The sequence below is a fragment of the Bactrocera latifrons genome, unplaced genomic scaffold (genome assembly GCF_001853355.1).
Source record: "Bactrocera latifrons isolate USDA-ARS-PBARC rearing strain unplaced genomic scaffold, ASM185335v1 scaffold_77, whole genome shotgun sequence".
NCBI lineage: Eukaryota > Metazoa > Arthropoda > Insecta > Diptera > Tephritidae > Bactrocera > Bactrocera latifrons.
The window spans coordinates 918,722-938,712 of NW_017537456.1; the positions used below are offsets into that span (position 1 = coordinate 918,722).

At 38.4% G+C, this 19,991-nt stretch overlaps 3 protein-coding genes across 6 annotated transcripts in view; 1 reads left to right on the forward strand and 2 right to left on the reverse strand.

The window, feature by feature from the left end:
- The window catches only part of LOC108976528 (putative fatty acyl-CoA reductase CG5065), a 126,013-nt gene extending 125,040 nt beyond the window's left edge, over nucleotides 1-973 (reverse strand). For 2 of the 4 annotated variants that reach the window (XM_018945706.1, XM_018945703.1), the window contains exons 1-2: nucleotides 902-965; nucleotides 89-171 (exon numbers count right to left, since the gene is read on the reverse strand). The gene's annotated coding sequence lies outside the window, so the exon portion shown is untranslated. Of the gene's footprint in view, nucleotides 1-88; nucleotides 172-255; nucleotides 328-901 lie in introns of all 4 variants that reach the window. The other 2 variants (XM_018945704.1, XM_018945705.1) reach the window with 2 other exon arrangements.
- Nucleotides 974-16,631: 15,658 nt separating this feature from the next.
- On the forward strand, nucleotides 16,632-17,921 carry LOC108976458 (transcription initiation protein SPT3 homolog). The gene has a single exon (XM_018945576.1). The coding sequence runs from the start codon at nucleotides 16,711-16,713 to the stop codon at nucleotides 17,803-17,805; it is 1,095 nt and encodes a 364-aa protein (XP_018801121.1). The 5' UTR covers nucleotides 16,632-16,710; the 3' UTR covers nucleotides 17,806-17,921.
- On the reverse strand, nucleotides 17,843-19,628 carry LOC108976457 (zinc finger protein 28-like). The gene is made up of 4 exons (XM_018945575.1): nucleotides 19,350-19,628; nucleotides 18,568-19,289; nucleotides 18,363-18,497; nucleotides 17,843-18,302 (listed from the first exon to the last, which is right to left on the reverse strand). The coding sequence occupies exons 1-4, from the start codon at nucleotides 19,494-19,496 to the stop codon at nucleotides 17,930-17,932; spliced, it is 1,377 nt and encodes a 458-aa protein (XP_018801120.1). The 5' UTR covers nucleotides 19,497-19,628; the 3' UTR covers nucleotides 17,843-17,929.
- Nucleotides 19,629-19,991: the final 363 nt, after the last annotated feature.

Genomic DNA, 19,991 nt, shown 5'->3' on the forward strand with positions numbered 1-19,991 from the left:
TTTTTTTTTTTTGTTTAATTTTGTACGTATATCCATATATTGATTGTATTTTATTTTTTTTTAAGCTGTATCAATGAGTGTTACTCACCTGGAAAACAATTTTGCTTGAATTTCTGTAAAACCGACTCGGTTTCGTTGCAAAAATTTCTATTCCACTTTGAGTAGTTATAGCTGCGTGAAGTAGTAAAAAATACCAATAATAATAATAAACTCGTAATTGAAAAGCACAAAAAATTCATAAAATATTACACGTACGTATAAATATGCGTGTATAAAGTAAGCACTAGACAACAACAACAACTAATGGAATGAAAATGTTACAAATTACTAGAGTCAATAACAAAGTAGAAAAACGTAAAATTTAGACTTTAAATTATTGTTGAAAGAAAAAACCACAACATAGTATACCCGCGCACATAACAACCGAACGAAAACTAGCGCGCGCACACACACACAGACACGCGCGCACACACGCGTAAGCTTTAGAAACGTTAAACCGAAAGCGAAAATGCTGAGAAAATCGCGAACTGCAACGGATTCGAAAACTCAATTGCAACGCACGAAAAGTCACTTATACATACATGCGCACACACACACACAATGACATTACAAAGTTGGCTGTGTGAAATGCAGCGCGTATGGAGAAAAACAATTTAAGACCTTCGCGAACACATTTGGAATAAAAATTACATAAATTATGGAAAATGCATTTGCGAAAAATAAMGAAAAATAACTWGCGAAAACTTCAAACGCCTGTRCGCAAGCGTCGCACTTCGTGGCCGTGTCGTTTACGCGCACRCAAACGAATTTCAGCAAATTTTCCTTATTACGCAAGTCAAATGTTGCACATTGTGTTCGGCTCACATTTCATTCGATCACTTTGTATTTCACTAGTATTTACTTTGTCGTTGGCAATTTGCTTAGTTGAAACGCCAGGAGATTTTCAGAACCTTACCGCAGCGCAGCCAAAAACAGACTCAACTTGGCTAAAGTCGGCAACGACCACAACACCTGCAGCAGCGGCCGGGCCGACAGCCAACAACACCTGAGCGTGTAATAAAAAGCGAAAAGTGACTGCAGCAGCGACTGCGCGCCAACGTCCAATATGCGCGCGCAGCARCAAGCTATGCGCTGCAACGTGCTGCGCAAATTAGCAACAACAGCGCCGACGCAGCGCTTTGCTATTTGTGAACCGAACGACGACGCCGGCGTCGGTGCGGATGAGCAACCTCGCCCGAAACGGATTAGGATCGTACGCAGCTCGTTTGCTCTGGTGTTGTTGTTGTTGTTGTGATAGTTACTGTTGCTGTTGGCAGCCGGTCTGCGCTGCCGTTTACAGCATTATCCTCTGCTGCTGCTAACGTAGACTGCTAATTAACAGCGGCTAACAGCGTCGCACGATTCTACCATACCGCTGTGCTGTTGTTTTTTCGCTTTCTTAACTCGTTTTTCTTTCGTAGTGATTTCGTGTAGCTAGCAGTCGTATTGTTTATCTATTTATTTCGCATGTGTTTATGTGTGTGCGTGTCTGTGTATTTACAAACTTTTCAACAACTTAAGGTTATTGTTGCTGTTGCGGTTAATGTTGTTATTATCGTTGTTGCTCTTGTTATTCATGTCATTGCATTGTAATTATTATTATTTATTGTTGTTGTCACATCATCTCACGTCCCACAGATGTTATCGGCAAGCGTTTAAGATTTCTCAAAATCTCCGAGCCGCCTGAGCAATAATCACATTTTTTTGGGGTTAAACACGTTCCTATTGTGTACATTGTGTCGTTTTTAATGGCAAGTGATATAAAAACAGAAAACAGAAAAGAAACCGTCGAGACATAATAAACCACATCATTGAAAATGCAAGTGCCGAAATAAAATTTAATAACTTTTTTCGTTTTTTCAATAATATTTGTATCGTTTTTATGTTCTTTGAGACCTTGAAAGGAGAACTTAGCTTTGWCCTTAGCCGAGGTGTCTGGACTTTAAGTCTAAATATTACATGCTCGGTATTCTTCTATWATAAAGGGTGATCCATTTTCGGGGTCACCACTTTTTTTAAGAAAAAGCACAAACATACACTTATACACTTCAAATTTGATGGAGAATGTTTGTTATCATTCGAAAGAACATTCTTTGGCATTTATTTTTTGAAGATTATCTCTTTCAAATGTTAGCCGAGACAACATTTCAGATAGTCCATCCGTTGAGTCCAGTTTTCGGTGACTCGTTCGAGAATTTCGACTGGTAACTGGCGCGAGACACGCGCTGTCTCTTATACACATCTAGATGTGTATAAGAGACAGATTCTAGTGTTCACCGTTGACTGTAAGATTATGACGCCGGTTTAATTTTTGAAGAAATGTAGACATGTATGGATAAGTTTATTTCTGGATGAAATGGCTGCCTTTGAATCTCTTCAGCTTGCCCTTCATCAAAAATCCGGCAATTTTGCTTGTTTACATACCCATTCAACCAGAAATGGGTCTCATCACTGAACAAAACTTGGCTCGAAAGCATCGGAACTTCTTTTCAAGAGCCCATAGAGCGAATCCATGTCRCYTAGGAAGGTSGAGTAGTTTTAATTCTTGTAAAAGCTATATTTTGCTCGCTTTCAATTTAAAATATCGATGTTCCATATATCAATCCGAGATGCTGAAATGTTGCGAGGTGTAAAAGTCAACACAAGCCATTTACATCAAAGATCTCACACTCGAATAACTTGATGCCACTTTATCAAAACTTTATCAATCGAAAGAAGATGGAATCTCCGAATATTTTGCTTTCGTCGATTCAAATAAGGTGACTTTCTTGGTCTCCAATGTTCAGTACGAAACAAGTCGTAGATCCAGGGTGATGTTCTGGAAAGTTGACTAGTTGGGCCCCATATTGAGAATAATAATGGCAGAAAAGCGGTTGCTTGAAGTCCTTTCCAACCTAACAAACAAATAATTAATTAGATCAATAACTATAACTATAACTATAACTATAACTATAACTATAACTATAACTATAACTATAACTATAACTATAACTATCACTATAACTATAACTATAACTATAACTATAACTATCACTATAACTATAACCATAACCATAACTATAACTAATTTAAATGATTTGGATTTTCGATCTCTTGAATCATTTATCACTTAGGCATTCGCGATAATGATGTGGGGATCCAAAAGTTGAAAAACTTTATTGGKTTTCAAAATATTCTCAATTAAGATCCATGTGCCGAAGCACTTTTGTCGCTCTGATTGAGGTTTCTTGAAAACATGTGTTCTGAAAGCATCAACCGTTTCTGAGGTGACAAAATCTGTTGACGTCTTAGTTCATTTTTTATGTATAGGAATAAAAAGAAGAAAGAGGGTGTCAAGTTGAGAATACTTAGTGCTTAGAGTGYTGAAAAATTCAGTTGTWTCWGTCGATATGCGAAAGCTTTCATTTTCGTGGTGAAGATTTATTCGTCCGTCGCAAATGGAAATATTTAATCTTTAATTCTTATRAATTTGCGAGAGTGTGTAGAGTACAGTTTATTATCTCGAAACTTAACTTCTCCTTTCTCATTTCGTCATTTAACCTTTTCAACTRTAATTTCCCAAACCTTCGAAATTTTCACAGTAATTGGCAATGTTTAAAACAAACTCCAATTATCAAAATATGGGGAATTCTTAAAATAACCGGTGAACTTGTTCCAAATTCCTTTACATAGAAAGACATACATATGTATATATGTAAGCACATATGTTTTTACATTTGTAACGCGGAGAAGTTTATGCCCTTCCGCCAGCATGCATAATTCATAAAATCTTGACATGCGATCACTTTTACGCCGATGCAAAATGAAGGACAATGCCTWATGCATTCACAGTGGGTTATTATTTTTTTCCTCGCCTGCATGCCGAAATTTCTGTATTCTTAAAATTAATGAGATTTACTGTTGCTGACGGCTAATAATGAGGCATTCTCTTACAACTTGATRAGCCGGACTGTCAGCCTATATTTCGCAGCCTCTTCTTTATGTTTTGCTTCGTCTCTTTTTTTATCTCTTTCTCACTTTCACTCATAACGGCATATCCGCTGTTACTTACACATTATTCATCCACTTTATGCTGACTAATGCAGTTTGCAATCTTCTGCTTATCATTTTATAAGTCGGTAAGTGGTGCGAGGCTAAGGCACTGGTAACCAAGTAATAATATTTTTTTGCCGCTGGTAATTAGCAATCAATTAACAATGAGCTGTCAAATRGCAGTTGACAAATTAGGTGGCGTAATCTTTAGAGGCGTGGGTTATTCTCAATATATTCTTACCGGTTTAACAACTCTCTGACGTCGAGACTCGAATGGAAYTTTGTAGATCAATTATTAAATTTTTTTATATCATCCCAGATTTGTTTAGCTYAGGCTTTATTCTCAATTGTGCTTCGAATCCTAATTCTGCATTAAAAGATACTGAAAAAAGTAAATATGGAACATTGCTATGCTCCACTATTGTTTTTTTTACCTACAAAGATCACTGTCTGGGCATGGATTACCGGGGATTATTTTCGATGATAGTTTCGAAAAGTCAATTAACGACTTTGGCAATTAACATCCACTAAATAAAAAGGCGATTCCGTTGGAAGTGACTTGCAAGACATAATCTTACTGTATTAAACCTCTGAAGCACCACATCATTTCTAGCTCACGACAGAACCTGCGCAGGTATCAATTCCCGATCCAAACATTGGGAACGTCAGTTACGACGATATGCTCGATGATACATACTTAGTTTGCTCCGCAGAGRACATCGCTGCGATAAATACTATGCGAGATTATAAACAAAACTGAAAAAAATCAATCTAATATTGGCAATTAAGAAACATATTCAGSCCATAATATACTATTACAATATTATATAACAATTAGATTCTAAGTACACAAAATATTGTCAAAGGTTGGGTGTAAGATTAGACTCCAGACTTTCCTACTGGACAAAAATCCAACACCCGCTTAGAGTGTCTAAAATAACTTTCTAMCTTATCAGGCTATTGGCTAACATCGGAGACGGAAGCTTTCAATTTCGGCCACGCTGAATGTCTTGTGTTACTGAGCAGGGCCTTGCATACTTATAGGGGAAGGATAACCGAAGTGAGGCCCTACAAAAAGTTTATCGAACAACTGCTCTGAAGCTGTATCGGTAATAAGCGGAAAGACCTCTAACGACTTATAAGCCTTTGAAATAACAAAACTAAGGATGTTAACGAAAAAATTAACAAATATCACCACAATAAGACACACAAGAAATAATACCGATACTCTAAGCTTTCCTACTGGACAGAAATCCAATACGCTGTGTAAAGGGTGTCTAGAATAACTTTTCAACTTATCAGGCTGTTGGCCAACATCGGAAACCGATGCAGGAAAAACGAAAGCTTTCAATTTTCACCACACYGAATGTCTTGTGTTATTGAGAATAGCCTGGCATACTCATTGAGGAAGAATAACCGAAGGAAGGCCTTACAATACCGGCATATAACAACTTTTGTTGGATTCGGCTCACTTTGCCATACMCAYACGGTGTACTGCTCTTTAGTTWCGAGTTTATACTCCTAATTCCACGTTTCGTCATCTTTCATCATGCCATAGACATGAATCGACACGAGCATTTTTAGCAATTGACAAGTTGTCTCGGATCCAACGGGAGCAATTTTTGTAAAGCCAAATCTTCATACATTATTAAATGTATGCAGGTCCCACTAAAGCCTACAGTTGCCTCTATCGCCCGATAGATATGGCAATATTAATACATATGTGCAGAGTATCAATGTTTGCTGGAAAAACAACTGACTTTGTATGATCTTCTCGAAATTCGTCTTGGAGTGATGTAAGAACTCGGAGCATACAAAGTACTCATCGAGTTCTGTAGTTTCAGGATCACCATGATCACCAAATGAATGTAAGCGCAATAATTGATGCTCACATCACCTTACAAGTGTTCGCATAAATAAATTGGACATTAATGCAAGCATACGCAATCRCACATACGTTGCAYACATATGTACATTTCTACATAMATACATATGTGTGATCCACTTGGCGCAGGCAATACTTTTGCATGACTTCTCAGCATTCAACACAGTCAAAATTAATTGGCTCGTTTTGTGACTCAATGAGAATTTTAATTCTGCCAGCATTTCGACCACAGCAAAGAATCGTCGCTGATGTGGTGTGACAACGGACAATGACGCGACGTTGTGTCGGAGCTTGTTGCTTGTTCTTCCCCGAAATGAGTCAATGCGGCAGCAAGCATTTGCTACATTCAAGTATGATTTTACMTGTGTGTAGGTGTCAAGGTAGGTGTGATTGTATGGGATGTGTGTATATGTAAATACATGAACTTATGTACAGACAAGTACGTATATATATATAATATATGCAGTATACTATATACATATAATTAAATGAATGTAAAAGGTGATCCAAGTATATATAATTTTTTCAATAGACGTTTTTTTGATAGATCTCGTGTGAGTCGTGTCAACCTGTCATGTTGTTTTTGTTTAGTATTGTTTGGCATTTCATCATGAAATACTTACGAATGAACATCGTTTACAAATCGCTCAACTTTATTACGAAAATTCACGTTCTATAAGGAATGTGTTTCGCGGGCTTGGCCCAACTTATGGTCAACATAATCAGTCTACTGGACGTACTATTCGCAGCACCATCACCCATCTTGGATGCAACATTTACAAGGTACGTTCTAAAGTAAACAGAACAAATGTTTCTTCCTCAAAATCAATTTATTTTATACAAAGTAGCCTCCTTCTGCTTCAATACAGCTTCGACAGCATGTCGAACGAGTGTTTTAGCTCGTGGGCTGGTATGGCCGCCAGTATGCCGGTGCAAGCCTTTTGAATGCCCTCTACGCCTGCATAGCGCTTGCCTTTCATGGGCAAAGGAAGAAGTCGCACGGTGCCATACCAGGTGAATACGGRAAGTGGTTAATGACTAAAATGTGATTACAAAGTGTCCTACGAATGTTGGATTCTGATCAATTTTTGGTTGTCAGTCAATTTGTACGGAACAAACCGTGCACACACCTTTCGTAAGCTCAAATGTTCGGTCATAATGCGATAAATCAATGTTTTGGAGATGTTCAATCCTATTTCCACGAATTTCCAGAAAAAGCAACAGTTTGTTGTGGTTTGTGGGCCGATGGAATCATTGATCTATAATTCTTCAAAAATTATGCCGTTTAAAACTTAACCATCTCTTTATTGGGAGAACTCTTCATTTATCAGATAATTTCACGTTTTGGGCCGGTCAACTGGCCTCCAAGATCGTGTGATATCACACGTGTTCCCGTGGGTATATGTAAACTCTAAAGTCTATGCGGACAAGTTCTTTTCAAAAATAATAAAGATTCCCCACTAAATTTAAAGTTTCTGAGTTTTATCTTTGAAATGGTAGGGAACCTCGAAGTATCACCCTTTATTTTTWCACATATGCAAAAATGTGTGTGTATTTACATAATTGCCAGCAGACGCTACTGTAATTCACACGAGCAAACAATATCAAACCGATATGCCAGCAATCACACATACATACATTCATACATACACAAAAACAGTTGTGTGCGCAAATATGTTAATTACAATTGTTTGTATGTATGTCAAACAATTCTTTTAGGGAACTGCTGTTTGATGGAATTATTTCGTTGGCGAAACATAAATCAATGCGCCACTGACGGTCAGCTAAACGATTGACGGGCTGACTGCTGAGCTGATGAATTGCCGCCGGGCTGTTGGACTTGTGAACTTATAAACTTTTATGCAAATGTTCTCACATACACACATACATAAACACATACAAATCGTCTGGTTGAAAGGAGTGTCGCACATTAATTTGCGCCGACAACAAAAACAAAGAGACAATCGTCACGTCCGCAAGTGAACTGCATTCAAATGCGCAAACGCCGCGATGTCCGTACAAAATATACCAACAGACATACATACATATACACAAACACTCAATATAAGAGGATAACTTTCAATCAAATTTTATATGCTCATCGGCTAAACATACATGCATACATATATACACACACCTGCATATAATATAATAAGTAGTATGTCTGCAAGCACATGTCATTGTCAATATGCAGTTAAGTAATTCATTACTGGTGTGTAATTAGTCAAGCAATCGTAATTCATTATTCGGTAATTATACTCGATAATTGCAAGCAATTTTATTCTATAGAATTAAAGGAGCACACATGCATACATTCATAAGTATGCATTGTTAATTTCGCTTTTGTATTTTCGACAAAGAATTTGGAAAAATTCCAACATTACGGAGAGCTTTTARAGATAATCAAGTAGAAGCACGAGTTCTTTCGGTTAACTTTAATGAAATATAATTATTTGTTTYCTCTCAATTCTACTGTCATACCAAATTATCTGTTATTACAATATATGACAAAATGACCTCATAAAGTGTATTATCTGCGACTTAAATACTTTTCAAATCATCATTTCTTATATCGATACAACGAAACCATTATCTACCCATTTCCAAGGCAGCAACTTTGTAAGCGCATTAGATCCTCTCCGAATTCTCAAAAAATACGCTCGTTTGCAATAATCCACAAAGTCAATTCATCACATCAAGAAACCTAGTGGATTGCTCGCATGATCGATAACTCTTGAAAACACTCCTAAAATATTCGGTTGTAAGAACACCTTTTTTGTCAATTGCGATCATTATTTTCCTTTTTAAACGTGTACGAACCTGCACCTAGTCAYTTTCATCAATAGTAGTTTTCTCCTCTATGGATTAACAAGCGTCCGACACTAGCTATAAGGCTTTGTTGACCGGCATACCCGCTTTGATCTTGTTTTACTGACCTTGATGGGGATAAGTCCAGTATTTTCTACTCAGCSTTAGTTATTGTTTGTATTCCTATTCTATCCAGAATAAGGAAAATATCGTCCAAAGTTTTTCTTTAATGTACAAATACGCCAGTTTAATTTAATCTTCTTCTTCTTGATTGGCGTAGTCACCGCTTACGCGATTATAGCCGAGTTAACAACAGTGCGCCAGTCGTTTCTTCTTTTCGCTACGTGGCGCCAATTAGATATTCCAAGTGAAGCCAGGYCCTTCTCCACGTTGCGAGTTTTTGAGAGAAAGGTTCTGCGAAAGATTTATGGTCCTTTGCGCGTTGGCCACGGCGAATATCGCATTCGATCGAACGATGAGCTGTACGAGATATACGACGACATTGACATAGTTCAGCGAATTAAAAGACAGCGGCTACGCTGGCTAGGTCATGTTGTCCGGATGGACGAAAACACTCCAGCTCTGAAAGTATTCGACGCAGTACCCGCCGGGGAAAGCAGAGGAAGAGAAAGACTTCCACTCCGTTGGTAAGACTAAGTCGAGAAGGACCTGGCTAATCTTGGAATCTCCAATTGGCACCAAATAATGAAAAAGAAGAACGACTGTCGCGCTGTTATAAACTCGGCTATAACATATAAATATGAATAAGATTGTTTTTTTTTTTCAAATTTCCAGACTAGACATTGATATTCCCTTGATGTATAATCCAGAGACACTAAAGAGGGGCTAGCTATATTCTAAATCGCGCAATCGCTCAGTAAATCTGCAGAATTTGGTTACATTTTCATTACGAAACCGAACGAAAATTTGTTGAATAACAACAAATTCACCAAAATTCAATAAAACCATTTAAAAGTGCTTTCTTGTTTTTGTAAAAGTTTGTGTATTTTTTGTTTTTTCTTGCTTTCCAAAAGATTCTTTTCAACACTGGAGACAAACGCTCGAATATCAAACTCGCCGTTTGGTCAGCAATTGTTACCGTTTTATTTGCTGTTGTTGTTACTTTTGTTTCTTTATTGCTTTGTATTCAATCACTTCGGAACGCTTGTCAGCCAATATGCAATGATTTAAAGTGCTGGAGCGTGACATTTTTATTCACTTTTGCGGCCGGCACGCTATGCAGAAGCCGAAAAATCACGAAAGCAACCTTTTTTGCGCCTTTTGGAAGTTCTACCGCACACACGCACACCCACCAACTTTTGGCTGCAAATAGCGCAAAATGTTGGTAGATAAAAGGTAAATGTAAAGAAATTCAAACAAACCACGTAAATTCCCTGTGGAAGTTGYGCTTACTGCCGCCTAACYGGCGCTGCGGTCGGGGCACGGRGGGCRGCACAGTGGATCTGCGGCTGGCTGTTATACATATATATATGTATACATATGTAAGTACATWTTTGATRTGGGCAACGTCATTAATATGCAGTGCAGCGTGTGGCGCATCTTAACCTGCGGGCCTGGCGTCCGCTTCGTCACCCCCSCATGGCCCTTGCGCACGCCCACGGTTTGCTGATTTTTAGAATCATAAATTTCCAACGATTYCTTGCTTGTTTGCATTGTTTRGTGAAAAAATTCATAATTTCCATCGCTATATTTGATATTGTTGTTGTAGTTGGGTTTGTTGTGGTTGTTGCTGTTGTTATTATTTCATTAAAAAAATTATAATTTTTTATTGGTATTTTTGTGAGCGTTTGTTGTTGTTRTTCTTGTTGTATTAATTGTTGCAGTAGTTGTTGTTGTTGTGTTAATTGTTGTTTTAATTTGGTGAACAAATTACTTCAACACTGTTAGTGCTTTAGCAATTGTTGCTGTAATTGCTATTGCTGCTTCTAATGTTGTTTTATTGTTGTTGTTGTTGTTTTTCGCACATTTGTACATTAAAATTTCATTATATTTGGCACATTTTTAATCTTGCAACACCGATCGGGCACGTATTACGTGCCGCCACAGCCGCTGGCACTGGCTCGCCGCTACAGTTCGCCGAAGCGCTGGCAAGCCGCTTGTAGAGCACGTGTATGCCACATACACACCCGCATTGTGTGCGATTTGGTGGCTTGCACCGAGAAATTCACGCTTTATTTGTTTTGCAAAATTTACATTAAATAAGTGAATTAAATTTAAATTTGTATCGTGTAACCAGTTGTGTGTTTATGTGTGTGTGCATTGAATTTTATGTACATATCACATCTATGCACATACGCTAGGGCTCAAATGAAAGTATAAGCTTCACTGATGAAATAACTTATTAGTATTTTTCATTGTTASACACATACACTAACTATTAACAAAGAAAATGTTAAATTTYCGGAAAAAAATATTTTAAACTCGGCCATTTCCGGTSACCCCTCTTTTTGGTATTTTGGAAYCAAAAATTTACCATAAAAGCTCAATTGGAATTAAATTCGGTGCCTGTGCTGACCAGTTCAGTTTTTCGTTCTAGCTTTCTTCAAACAAGTGAGTAGCCATGCAAAATGTGTGTTTGGAAGATAAATGATCAAAAATTCATTTTTTTTTTCCTCACTTATTGTCGCGTTTCTCTATGAATGTCAACATATGAAGCAGCCGTCACTCGTCCGCATTCATTTTGACTACACTAACTTCTGGAAACAGCACCAAGCAATGAGAGAACCTTCTCCATGCTTCACTRTTGCTTGTAAACAATGTGGTTTCAAGCGATCAGAAGGTTTACACCACACTCGCTTACATTTTTTTGAGCTCCTTAGCGCGAATTCCGATTCATCGGACCAAACTACTTGATGCCAAAATGTGGTTGGCACTTTTAGATATTGCCTTGCAAACTGTAATGTTTTTTTCCTATTCCCAGCGCAAATCAAAGGTCGTTTTTGCGACATAGTTTATAAAACCAGATGTTCGTACTTTCGTTTGCATTGCWTTAATGGAAACATCCAAACCAAAACTTTCGTTCAACTCCATCGATGAAAATTCAGCGACTTTTGTTTTGTGAATGAAAATTTTGGGCTCCAACGTATTGAGTCTTCCATGTATTCCTTTTGTTGAAGTTTTCCAAAAATCTTTCTTGACACTACAATCGAAATGGAATATTTTTCAGATGTTTTGTTTTTGATACGTTTCATCCAACTTCTTCTTCAGTTTTCCGCATTTTTTGCTAAGAACARAACAAAACATATTCGTCGTGTAAATATTTTTTGCWTATAAATAATAAGTGCAAATTTTGCTCCAACTGTTTATTTACATAACGGTGCATCTTCATGAATTGCTTTATGAATTTATTCTTATGCGAACATGCAGACAGTAAATGAACACTCTGAGGTCGCGAGTAAGCAATATATTTATACTTCCTTTTGACGCCTAGTGTATGTATATATTTGCTTAATAACATAATTATTTACATTTTAATTTACCGCATTTATTGACATATATGCAGGTTCACATATGCATATAAGCGTACACACACACATACATAGATAAAATCACTGCAAATATATTACCACAAAATGCTAATATTTGCCATGTAAACAGCGGACTTGAAATAAAAACCTGTAAACTAGTATGAAAAACTAATGTTCACAATAAAATTATTAGAGAAAGCTCAATTAAAATTCTAATAATTTAATATCGAAATCTTTAACGAGAATGTTGCGATTAAAGTTCAATTAGGTTATATGAAGTGAGGTTAAGTTAGATGAGGGGAGCTTGGGTTGAAATCGCATCAGTTCAATGCATATAAGTTACATTGAGTTAAGTTAGGTTTAGGTCAGTTTAACGTGCTTCGATTTTGAAGTTATTTTCATAATGACGTTTTCAAAGAAACATTCGTCCCTATTGGCAAGGCAAAAAACTAAGACAATCGATTTCCACAGCTGTGGACTTTTTTCGCTAAGAAAATCATTCGTCATTGCCAGAAGCAGGTAGCACTGACTTCATGTRATGTCCCAGCTATAAGGTGAACTCATAAGAACCTCGCAATCAAGCTCCCGGGGAACTATCGATGTGTGTCGTCTGGTGTTGTCATGATGGAAAACAATTCCTCTTYTACTGGCCGATTATGGGCGAAAACTTCTTTCAAACGGTACACTTTTCGATGGTACCCGTCGGAAAGTAGATGATTCCATGGCRTTCCTATCAAACACAGAGCGAAACCTTGATCGATTTTTGTGGCGATTTTTGCGGCRATTCAACATCGAAATTCAGTTCACCGGAAATTGACGGACTYGACGATTTTCACYATTTTATCGATATGTTGGATAATTGGCCTTCCAGAGCGTGGTCCGGTTTGGTTGTTAACAATCGCATTAAGRATAACAATTCAAGGACATAYACCTGGAATGTCCCTYAATTGGGAAAGTGTGGCTATCCAGCCAGTTGATGTMCTCRTWAAAATWAAGGCTAACATCACCGCCATTCCAGAACTGACAACGCGGAGTAAGGTGAGGTCCTTGTGGCATTTACTACAGTGACCATATAAAGGAGCRCAAATACGGTGTGGKATTGGTTTTGGGAGAGAGATWCCGTCGCGGAACCCTGACATTCACTGCTGTAGATGAAACTCTAGCMACATTCTCCATCAAAGCGAAGTTCTTCGACATATCGCTGATATGCGCCTCTACGAAAGAAAAAGACGATGTGATTTCTGTGAGTGCTTCGARCATACCGATGAGAGCTGTCCCAGCCACCATGTGTGCTTGGCGACTTTAACGCCCTGGTGKACAAAGAAAGTATCAGTGGGACAACGGTCGGTAAATTCAGSCTCCRCGGGGAAACATCCCCWAATGGGTTGAGACAAATCGACTTCTCCGGGCCTGAGATTCCAGCATAGGAAATTCACCAAGTTACCTGGCTGTCTCCGGAGAGTCCGAAATGCGTGAGTACAAAGAGCCTGACTAGATGGRCGACAAAGGTAATGCTCAAAAATTCTACGAAAAGATCCGSTGTCTACTATAAGGTTTCAACACTGAAGTATACATACTCTTGTAACCCTCCTCACCCTCCKAGGTGATTTAGTGACTGATACCTAGATAATACTGAAATTATGGAAGGAACACYCCTCCAGCCTGCTGAATGACAGTGAAATCATAATACCAGGMGATGGTAAACCCGATTCTCCAACCGATGACGATGAAGCGGGCGTTCCATTGCTCGACCATGAAGAAGTTCGAATATCAATCATTGACATAGTTCACCGAATCAAGAGCTGACTCTGAGAGTGTTCGACGCAGTATCTGACGTTGGAAGCAGAGGAGTGAAAGACCACTCCCTTGGAAAGACCAGGTGGGGAGAACCTGTCTACTTTTGGAATCTCCAATTGGTGCCAAACAGCGAAAAGGAAGAACGACTAGCGCACTGTTGTAGACTCGGCTATAACCGCATAAGTGATGTCTACGCTAATAGAGAAGAAGCAGAAAAAGCCAAAATCAATATATTCGTCGGACGCTAAAACAGTCACAGAAGTGATGTCATGCCTCGGCTGTTATAGATGAACGATATAGGTTAGGCTGCTCAAAAGCATAAAAGTAGAGCCAAGCTCTGAATGATGCATCAAATTTTCTAAGGACCGYAGCCTTAATTTACACATTTGTTTTTTTTTTTTTACTGCCAGACTAGCCTTCGAGCTGCCAGTTCAACTAGGCACAAGCACTTAATATTCTTCCTTTCGCAACATGTGTCCCTAGAGCAACAACAACAACAACRAGATCTCCCTGTGAACGAGCAAAMAGTGAAGGAAAAAAGTAAAAGGTGGCAAACAGTGCATTCAACTCCCTTTCATATTCGCAGTCAGCGATCGGCCGCTGTAAGTTTCCAGTACAAATGGGCTAAAATCGAAAGGTTAACAGGAGCAACAAACACACAAACACACACACACACTTACATGTACATGCRGTTATAGATACRATTGCAATGCGCGTTGACTTTGCAAAGCAAAAGAATTCGACGTTGTCGCTGCGCTGACCGCAGTTCTTTTGAATAGATTTCAAACTGGTTTTGCGTCGTCACCACAGAATAGCAACAACAACAACTGAACAACGGATGATGCACTTGCACATTTATTTGCCATCTCTTTGGCAGTAGCTTCACGGTTAATAGGCRTCGGCTGCACTGTGTGGTTTGGTTGCGGTGTCGACTGTSCCGCCTCAACCTCAGCCGTCCACCGCTGCGCTCCGCCGATGTGGACRGGTTCCGATGGCTTGAATAAAAGCACATAATGTTCTTTTGTCGCTATGCATTGGCCACTTCGTTCGTTTTACGACACTGCCGCCGATTATCTAGGTAGGCAGCAACCAACAAACATCGTCGACATCATCGCCTCCACCGCKGCCACACAAGTGCAAAGCATGCATTTCAGCATACTTGTGAACTGTTTTCAAGGTCGCTCGCAGACAAATTTGAAATGTGAAAATCCGCGGTATTCTTCTCTTAAATTGCGGAGAYGATGYAGATAAAAGATATGGCTATTCTTACCTTGTTTGAGTGGTTCGCAGCAACGGCGGGCGAAGAGATGCACAGGTGCACTTAAGCCATCAAGCAGCCCAGTGTGTTGGTTAGCAATSTGTTGGAGCTGGTGAAGGCTTCGTTTTCCTCRGTTTCATGTATACTTCTAAAATCTACTTTTTTCAATAATATTCAGTGATGTAACGGTTAGTGTTTGTTGTTGCAACGGATAAGCAGACCCTGCTCGGGTGGAAAGATGTCAGTTAATTGTCATCGAAATCACTTAAAGGGAGGTGCAGGAAACGCCGTTTCGGTGGGATCGAACCATAAAGAAAGGGCTGTTAGGTTAGTTGCTTTCAGGCAAAGGGTGGTTATAGCTTTAGTAAGTTCAATGCTCGAAAAGAATGACCCTAATCTGCTACAGTATCCGGAATAAAGTTGTGCGAGATAGATTCGCGAGACAACACGAGCTTCTCGGGTGCTTTGGATGGTTGTTGATTTCCCAGGACGCCATTCACTAGAAAGGAGGTAGTAAAGATGTTAATAGCTCCACTTTAAATGSCKTTCCGTTCTTGTCTRAAGTTGCGCCCATAGTTTGGTAGASAAAATTTTCTATGTCGTCGACGTAAACTACAAATATGCAGATACTTCGTGAAAGGATTTCGTTATGTTACACAGCCAACTTCTTTCTACTGCACCTGGGTCCGTCCTGACCGTTATCGASAACTTTTTAATTTTTTTCACATATGACCATAATTTCAGCTATCACAAAAAGGATCAGAACCCGCTCGAGTCATAAGCGGTCCATTTTCATAAACTTTCTTCGAGGAAAAGTGAGTCATACGAAGGACACAATATTAGTTGGATTACTATTATATGTGGAACTTCTTCAAAAAAAAAAAAAACCGTTATTATAGGATTCATTTTGTCATCATTATTAAGCAAAAACAAGTGCAAAGCTTGCTGGYGCCGGCCACAAGATTCTATATAATATCATCATAATTTCGAAACGATCGTGGATCACTTTGCGAAAAAGTCGAAGAACACAAAAGACTTAAGCAGAAAACCGAAACGTGTACAATGCGAAGAAAAAAACACAAATGAAATAATACCAACAACTAAAARTTGTAAATATAAATAAATTTAAGAGAAATTTCATCTACTTTTCTATTATTGTCCATTTGCTTTAGTTTGAAGTTTGTATAAATAATTATAATTTTTTAAAAACAATTTACACATTTCATACTCTGAAAAGCAACACTGAAGTTTGAATAGCAGCTGAGCAGCTGTTCGTCATATAACAACCCTGTTCTCCTTGCATGCTCTCTCTGTCTGTTATACCACCACTTCACAAAAGTTTMGCATTGTGTGTAAACAATTTTATTTTTTTTTTATCAAAAATTGTTTAGTGTTAAACAAAAATGAATTACAATAACAAAAGACCGTCACGGCAAAACTCAACAAGCTTCAGTGCAGCCTCCGCCAGCACGAACTCAGATGGCAGTGGAACTACAACACCAACTTTACTTCTGCAACAGCAGCCGCAGACTACCGCCTCACCACATGCATTGCAGCATCAGCTCTCCAATAGCAGCACCAACAGCGCCGCTGGCATAGCAAGTGGACTTGCAGCTGGCACTGCAGCTGATGATGCGCCCGTCACATTGTTGCCMGAAATTTCGGACATCATGCGTAGCTTTGGAGATAGCGATCAACCACGCATGGAAAGTGTCAAATTGGTTGAACATATACTCCAACAACAACTGCGTGGCATGTTCAACGAAGCATCGTTGGTGGCTATGCGTCGCAAGAACAGTCCATGTCCAACACAAGCGGATTTTGAATTTCTAATGCGTAATCATCCAGTCAAAATTGCKCGTATGCGCAAACATTTAAAGGATATGAAGATATTAAAGCGCTTTTTGAGCATACGCACTGGACGACCACAAGATTTTATGGATGACACAGAGCAACAAGAATCTGAGGATGAGCTCGCCATAGAGGTACCAGAATTGTACGATGAAGAGCGTACACGTAGACTCTTTCGTGCCGAYCGCATTTCGCAGATACTAACTGGTCAACAATATTTGGAATTCAATGAAGCGCGCAAAACGTCATTCTATTGTCGCCATGGTGAAAAGATTAAAAATAAATTTCGTCGTTTTCTCGACTTGCCACCAGATCTACGCATACCAACAACCACAATGAATATTTTGGCCTATTTTGCACACGAAACCATCGCAGTGATTGTAGATTATGCTATATTGACGCGTTTAAATTCGGAGAATCGTGTAACGGAACCGTACAGTCGCATTACGTCGACAGGTGCTTCGCCGGCAATGTTRCACATTTGCCCCGAAGTCACACAGGGTCGAGGCATGGAGGTGGTGCGACCCATTAGTGTGCAGGAGATACACGAAGGCATGCGACGCTTTCGACAGATGACCAGCAAAAAAATCGGYTTCTATCGTAGCTCATGTGATGCCGATTTTCGTCGTTCTTTTCTCGCCATTTAAACACGTCAAATAATTGATAAGTAGAAACACCCGTTAATGTTGGTTTAAATAGCTCTAAACTCTATTTCTAAAATTAAGATTGCTGACATAAATAAACAGTAGTTGTATACCTAAAATCTGTAAACTAATTCATGATCTGCTCCACTAATTGATTTAGACTTGTTGGTGCCGTTTCAATAACATTCTGATCCTTGAAGCCTTCTTGCTGATATATAAATATTTCTTCCACATATCCTCCATCTTCATATATTTGTTCTTCACTTATTTCTTCCTGATATTCGTCATCCTCCATATGATAAGCACGTACGGCACTTTGATGCGACTTTGTCTCTTTATGCTGTTTTAGGTGATGCTGTAAGCGAAAATCCTTGCCACAGTATTCGCAGTGATAAAACTTGACGTCAGCATGTATTAGTTTGTGTTTACCAAGCGCATGTTGGTATGCAAAAGCTTTATTACACACATCACAAACATAGGGTTTGACGCCACTGTGTATGCTGTTGAAAATAAAATTGCATATGAAAAAGTGTTTGGAATTTAGTGCAGCTCTTTCTTACGCCTCATGTGCTTTCTTCACACTTTCATAGAAAAATGTTCGACTGCAGAAGGAACATTTAAATGGCTTGCCACCTTTATGCTGRTACATATGTTTGCGCAAATGCTCGCGCAAATTAAAACGTTTATCGCAGAGTCTAAAATGCAGAATTTAAATGGTTTCAATAAGAAAATATTTTTACATATAGTATTGTTTTAAGCACTTACTCGCAAGCGTAACGCAACTCTTTGTCATGCCTTCGTCTGTGTTCGGTCATGCGACCACGTTTCGCATAAATATTACCACAGACATCACATATATATTTTTTATTTTCCTTGGATATAATCTTTTTCTTATAGGGACCTCTTGTGTAGAAATTTTTATCTTTTATGACTTCCGAGCTTACTTTATTATCACATTCTTCGTTTGACTTATTTGTAGTTGCGGAGGTATTCTCTACAACTGTTAATTCTTTCCCGCTTTTATCTTCTGGACTTACTTCCAAAGGCTCTAACTCTGTTCCGGACATGCTAGCTGCTACATTACTTTCGGTATAAAATTCGTCCAAGTACTCTGGTTTGCATTCGTCTTCATTTATTTCAAGACTTTCGTGCTCTTCGTTTTCCATGTTAATATCATCAACGTCGGAAAATGACATTTCCAACATTTCTACTTTCATCTCTTTGTTACTTATTATTTCTTCATTGAGGTAAATATTTTCCACGACCGCACTCTCGTCGACCAAGTYTTCGAATTCAACTTTCACAGGTGCGTCAAGAGTTTGCTTTGCTTTTTCTTCCTCTATTTCGAGTACACTCAATTCTTGTTGCCGATAGGCTTCAATTATCTGATGTGTATGTAGAACTTTAATTCGAAACTGGTGTGCCAAACTAAGCGACAATTCGCAATTTTTACAAATACATTTCGGCAATGTTTCATAGTTCTCCGCCTAGCATGAAATTAAATTTTTAATATTATTTTGTTGCAAAAGATATAACATGACAACTACCTCTTCCAGCGTAATGCCTGCAATTAGATGCAGCATTTCATTCGGCGATTCTTCGCCTTCGTCTAATGGCTCATATAGGGATCTTAGCTTAGGAGTACGCGTCAAGCATACACGACACATTTTGGGGCCTACGTCAGTCAATTTCATTTCGACAGCTTCAAGTTAATTGTTTTATATATTGATGATTTTACTGATTTATTTAAAAAATCATAAAACAGTTATTTTTGTTTACACTTATAATATTTATGAACTCTTCTTACTGCTTTTTCAGTGATAAACAGCTGTTCCAGACAGCTTTCACTTAGAGTTGCCAAACAAGAGAAAATAAAAGAAAATGTATATAGTTGTAAACAGCATGATAACGTTAGGTGAGCCAGAAAACGTATATCATTCATAATCATATATATTCAGAAAACGAACTTCGTATAAATATATGTGATTGCATATAAACGTTTAAAAATATAAGCAAAAAAGGAAACAGATGTTTGTAATAGCAATATATAGTTCTGAGCATAATTTTTATGCAATGCTGACTGTGGTGAAACTCGCTTATCTTGTTCGAGTTGGCTAAAAATATTTTAACATACTCTGTTTCGTGAATCTCCTCTATGATATACGTTCTTTGGATATACGTTCCCTGTA